At 39.3% G+C, this 6,357-nt stretch overlaps 1 protein-coding gene across 4 annotated transcripts in view; it reads left to right on the top strand.

Annotated features, from left to right (window-relative positions):
• Positions 1–2,631, top strand: part of hectd2 (HECT domain containing 2) — a 35,598-nt gene extending 32,967 nt beyond the window's left edge. The window contains exons 22-23 of one of the 4 annotated variants that reach the window (XR_011179710.1): positions 23–1,009; positions 2,325–2,631. Coding sequence is in view for 1 of the 4 variants with exons in the window: in XM_069177210.1 (XP_069033311.1) it covers positions 23–143 (121 nt within the window). In the remaining 3 variants the exon portion in view is untranslated. Of the gene's footprint in view, positions 1–22 lie in introns of all 4 variants that reach the window. The other 3 variants (XR_011179711.1, XR_011179709.1, XM_069177210.1) reach the window with 3 other exon arrangements.
• Positions 2,632–6,357: the final 3,726 nt, after the last annotated feature.

Below are 6,357 nucleotides of genomic sequence, written 5' to 3' on the forward strand. Positions count from 1 at the left end.
CTTCTTTTTTTCTTGTCCGCAGGTTGCCGATCTCTCACACCTGCTTCAATCAGATCTGTCTGCCTCCGTATCGAACCAGGAAGGAGCTCAAGCACAAACTCACCATCGCCATCTCCAACGCGGAGGGCTTCGGCCTGGAGTGACCAGTCTGCACATGCACACACACACACGCACGCACGCACACACACACACACACACACACACACACACACACACACACACATACACAGACTGTTAGCAACGCTACCTACGTGTCTGCTACAACTATCCCAACACGCCTCATGAATCTGATCCGACTGTCGAGGGAACGAGTGTAAAATACTTTTCTTCCGACGTCGGACTCAGTTTTAACTTTTTTAATCTGCAGCTGCAGAGAAACTCCAGAAATCCTTGTATTTGCACATCGACTGAGTTCATTCATTGACCGCCTGAATCTGCAGAGGAACTGAACAACCAACCTGCAGGAGCACCGAGGAGAACTGGAGCCGCTTTAAAACGCAAATATGTGGATTTGATTTCGGAGGTTTTTTTGTTTGTGGTTTCTGCAGTTTCTCTGCCAGACTTTAATGACATCTTCAGTTTTTTCTTCGCTGTGTTTTTAGTCTGGAAACTACAGTCAGATTTGCTCAGCTACTCTGAAGGCCGACCCATCAGGCACCAGCGTTGGTTGAAGGCCTTCTGAATGAACTGGAGGTCTCATTAGGACGTAGAGGAGGGAAGACCAGACTCATATGTTCACACAGTGAATGCAGGTCTGGACGCACTGGGCTCCTTTATTCTTTTCAAATTGGCGTTATTTGGCGTTATTTTTGAAATCATCCTCACTTTGCTTTTCGTGCTTCACACTTTTTTGCACAGGACTGATGTCACAAAAAACACAACTCAAAATCTTAACGGACCAAAATCCTCGTCATGACATCATCGGAAACAAATCGCACGTATGACGCCTTACCAACAAAACAAAAAGTAAACTTCTCTTAAAATCTAAAAAGGTCACTGACTTTCTCAGGTAATTATTATAATCTATAGTGCTATTTGTTTGCAGGTATTTTCCCGCCGTTGCACATTTCTTTTTGAGACCACAGTAAACTGAAGTGATCAGCGATATTAAATCCTTCAGGCTTCAGTGTGTTTGAGTTTTAAGTTTTAAGGAAAGAATAAGTAGAAAATGAAGATAAACTACCTTCTTGTGGAAAAATATTTCCAAGTTTTGAGATGTTAGAGTTTAATATTCTTCAGTCACTTTTTTGAATATATTTTTCTGAAGCCTTATGACATGTTGTTTTCTATATTTTGCTTGGTTGGCAGCACACTGTCGGATTATGAAGCTTTGCTGGCAGAAGATGAGATGTGGATTTGTCTTGTTGTTTGATGACATTGCCGCCTGATTGGCTGCAGCACTAATGTTTTGTTTGTGACGTTATGACACAGTTGAAGCGGAGCTGTTGATTGACAGCTCAGCATCTACTTTGGTTCTATTATTTCGTGCCATCAGAGAGATGATGATGATGATGATAATGAGCAGCCTGCAGAGACCCGTCGGTAGATGTTAACTGATGGGAAAATTAACCATCTGCTGGGTGTTCAGTTTGTTATTAACGTGTTGAAAAGTTATCGAGATGTTTCCTTATTGAGCTTATTTTGGAAACCCACCGTTCGTAGAAAGTCCAAAATTTCTTATTTCGCAAGTAGGGTTCTGCTTTGAAGCCTTCTGCTCACTACTGCCACCGGTGGTCGGAAAGTGTACTGCAGCACAAAGTGTGTAAGGATGATTTAAAAAGTGTTTTTCTGCCTTGAAACTTGTGCGACATCCGGCTGCTTGTGGCAGCAACATAATAATCAGTGAATTAAGTGAGTTTAGTGGGATTTTTCCAGGTTTTGAGATACATTTTCAAGCGTGTGCTCACTTTTCTTTCAATATTCAGTTAATATGAGATTTTATGAGCAGAATTTGTGACTCCAGTTCTCGTGTTGTTTGTGGAAAGCTTCGATAGCCAGATCAGCTACAGAGACACTTACTGTAAATCCATGTAAACATGCAGCAGATTTCTCCCCGAACTCTAAATTTATTTTGGAAGCTTGTAGAAGTTGAAACTAACTTATTTTCATCCACATTTGTAGCAGAAAAAAACCTTCCAGGAAAACGATCATGTGACTTCGCTGCATAAGAAAGTGTAGACATAAAGTTATTTGAATATCAAGATGCTTTTCCTTTCTTAAAATGATTCTTTAATGTTGCATCCCAGCTTTTCATCTCCACAGAACTGTCTTCAAGTTAAGTTTATATTAAAACTTGGCTCAGTTTTAATCTGCTATGATTTCAGTGACACAGAAACCCGGTGGCATCCAAACCCACTGACTCCATTGGCACTTTATGGGAGCCGTTCTGCTCCTCTACCCCCCAGCGCAGCCTTATGTAATGTTGCCGTGGCAACTTCTCTGAAGTCCCGAAGACACACTTGAAGTAACCGAGCAACCGTGGAGCCTCTTGCACCGTCCAAAACTCTCAGCGGTCCAATGTGGGTCAGTCATTCACTCCCGTTTCTCCAGGCGTCTGCAAAAAGGCTCTTTACAACAGCGGAGGCCACATTCACTGGACTTATAGTAAAAACAAGCTGGTGGCTGTGTGTGTGGGAGTGGTGGGGGGGGGGGGGTGAAGAGGGGGGGGCTGATTTCTGTGCTGAATGATTAAAAAAAAGACACATTTTATAGCCTTCAAACTGGGAGACATGAACTGGTGCTTCGGAAATAGAAGTATGTGTCGACATGTTGATGTGAAAAGGACCAAGCTGTGTCAGGTTATACAGTGTTAAAAAAATCTGTTTGAAAATAGTTCAAGTGGATTCAGAGGAGTCGTTGAGGTGTAATAATTTTCTCTGTGATGTGTTTTAAACTCCCAGAAAAGTCACGTCTTATGTTTTGTGTTTTTTTATTTTTTATTTAACAGCTGTAAAGCTTCAGGTCCGCCAGCGTCCGTCTCTTGTTGTGTACATTTATCTCTGTTAGGTTTTAACACGACTGCATGAAACACTTTTTAATGTTGCCCGAGTCGTATATAATGAGCTGTGTGTGTGCTGCCGTGGTTCCACATGTATTTACAGTAAAGGTGATGAAGGGTCGTTCCTCTCCAGAAAAAAAAAAAAAGCTGACTGTGCATTTTGTTTTTTGTGAGACACACGCTGCTGTGGATTCGTTCATCTCGTCACGAGTGTCCAGCTGTTTGTCACACAGACCGATGTTTGCATTTAATGTCATCTTTGCAATATAGTATCAAAAATTATAATATAATATTGAATTGTCTGAATTTTGCATATTCAGTTGAAATTAATTTAGGAAGTTTGATTACTTAATAAGAAGTTAGCAGTCTGCAGCTTTCATTTAAAAAGTTATTTGTTACCTATAACTGGCTGTAGATTTGCAAAAATTGCAAGCTCCTGCAAATATTGCAGAGGTTGCTTGAATTGTCTTTAATTATTGTGATGGTATGACTGAGAAAAGGGACCGTTTAGGATAAGTCGATTTTTTTTTTTAGGCAAATCCGACTTCACTTGTCTTGATTGTTCGTTCATATCCATCATTTTCATCAGTTTCCTGAAAACAAAATCATATTTTTGAAACAATGAGATTTATTGACTTCACTGGTGAAAAGTGACTTAATAAGACTGAAGGCTTTGTTTTGTTTTTTGCAGAAAAGCCGCCAACAGCTGCAGTGAACACCGACATACAGAGATGCAGAGATACGATGTAAAGATTACACGTGAAACAAATGGTCATAAATGCGTCTGAAAATCTACGAGCCGTTAAATCTGCAGTATTAAACGGTGAGAAACGATCATACTTTGATGACAGTAATTAGCAGCTCAGTGAAGTAAACCGCTGCTGAGTCTGAGCTTCATTATCGGTCGTCTTCACACCCCTCGTACACCAACACAAACCTCTTCTTCTGTGTTCGTCTCGTCTGTACTGTCCACATCAATTATTGGTCAACAATGCTTCTCCCCCCGCTCACTTTGTGTGTCTGTGTGCGTCTCTGTGTGGTGGCGACGTGCCCTACTTTAATGCCGGGAATGAGGGATCTTATCGTTTACTAAACAAACAGAAATATGTAGGCCACGGCCAGCGCCGCTTTGTCACTCAGTAAACTGCCAACAGGCCACCATTATTATTATTTTTTTTAATCGGAGAGCAGACTGGCTGACTCGGCAAAATCCCCTTCCACCCTATTCATTTAAAAAAAATAATCATACAATAGTTGCCAAGTGTCGGGGCGGCGACCTTCAGCTGGTCCTGCTTTTAACTGCTTCTTTTTCTTTTATACACGGAGACCTTTTTAATCCGTGAAATCAAACAGATGCATGTCAATCAAACTAGCCACGCCCCCAAACATAGCTCTCTTTATGTCCTGATATCTAATGAATGCTGGAATTATTTGCAGAAGGAAACACTGATCAGAAGGAGTTGATCTAATGACACCATGATGACTTGTGGGAAACATTTACTGACTTCAGGAGAGAACTTGATGCTTTTTCAATGGGAGTCTATTGGAGCCCCAAGTGGCCATCGGTGGTATTACACTTAAAGGCCCTTTTTATTTATTTTTTTTACATCCTTTTTATTGTAACAAAGCGTTTACTAGATTTTGTATTTTACAAAGAGGCGAGAGGCGAGACGGTCACATCTTAAAGTCGAGTCCTCATTTACCTTCTTAGATTTTTGGACACATATCCTCAGCAACCATTTTCCGCTTTTTAGAAATACAAACAGACCTACAAGAAAACACCGGGTCGGACTGAGGCTGGCTTCCAAAGAGGGCAGAACCTTGATTCAGTCTCGATAACTCACTACCAACTGATAGCATTACATCACTAAAACCCTGCTTAAACAGAAAACGTGGTTACGTGAAATGGACACGCCTGTCAATGACAGGAAAACGTGACATAGCCACGCTTTGGGCTGTCTCGGCGTGAAAGTTACACGTTTTCCCGTAGCGGATGTAAATGAAACCTACTGCTCGCTTTGAGAAGTAATTTACAGAAATGTTTTTATATTAATATTAATAAAGTGTATAAAATAAATAAAAATTTAAAAAAAAAATTAGCTGCAACAAAAATATTTTGTTCTCCATTTTTTTCTTTCATGAAATAATTTATTGTTTAATAACACGGAGATGCTTTTAAAGTATTTTTTAAACATAATAGTGATAGTAATAACATAATAGTGACATTAACTGCAAAACAAAGAACATATTCTTCATCATCAGTATCACCCCTCCAATAATTTGGTTCCATTTAGTTTACAAAAAAATTAGATTAACTGTCTTGTGACAGTAAATAATAATTAGATTAATTGTCTCTACAGAGGTTGTTTTATTTACATGTGGGACTTGTGTCACACACGTAAATAAACAACCTCTGTAGAGCCAGTTATCCATTAAAAAGACCTCCGGCAGTGGAAAATCACCGACATGTTCACAGTGGTGCTAAAACCACAGATCAATACGCAGCAGAACACAGAAACCCAATAACCTAATGACCCATCAGCTTCCACCGATCTGTCATCATCATTTAGTGCCGTGACACAGTTCAAACAAATATATTTTGCTCCGTTTAAAACACGTTTTCAAAGACTGCTGCGGGTTTCAGTTCGTCTGCGTTCTCATGTCCAGATTTTATTTTATATATTTCAACTTTGACCTGAATTAAGGCCTTTTAAATCTCTAAACCAGTGATTGTTCTCCCTCCATTCATTTGGACAAAGATCCAAAAGATGTTTGAGTGTAATAAAGTTTATCAATAAGATTTTATCATTTTATTTGATCCACCTGATCCTACCTGCAGATTTTATACTTCAATTAAATCATTCTCATTTCTCCAGTGATTTTTTTTTTTTTTTTTTACTTTTTACATTATTTGGCCACAGCTGATATAAAGTATGTTTGTAATTTTTTTTTTTTTTTTTTTTTTTTTTTTTTTAACATAAAGAATACAGCAATATTAAACAACGGCTAATATCGGTGTTACATAATGAGACTCACCCAGTTAGAGTCAATACTCATCGATCTGATTTGAGTTTGAATATTGGCACAAATTTGAGTCTACAAACACACAACTTTTATGCAACTTCAGTCCTGCCTGACTCCGATGCTGCAACACAACGTTTCTAATGTTTCCTTCAAACTTTCTGTGACACTGAAACTTAATGGGGAAAAAGTCAAAGTTGACTTTAATAGTATTTTATTGTTTTAGTTCTCAGACACGCCTGTTATTGTTTGGTGTTACTCGACACATACCTGAGTCCCAGCCAAGCGACACCATCCTTTCAAGGATTTCTCAATCCAGATTGACTCAGGTGTTTAAC

The sequence above is a fragment of the Embiotoca jacksoni genome, unplaced genomic scaffold (assembly GCF_022577435.1).
Source record: "Embiotoca jacksoni isolate LCO1_2020_lvr unplaced genomic scaffold, fEmbJac1.0.p SCAF_70, whole genome shotgun sequence".
NCBI lineage: Eukaryota > Metazoa > Chordata > Actinopteri > Embiotocidae > Embiotoca > Embiotoca jacksoni.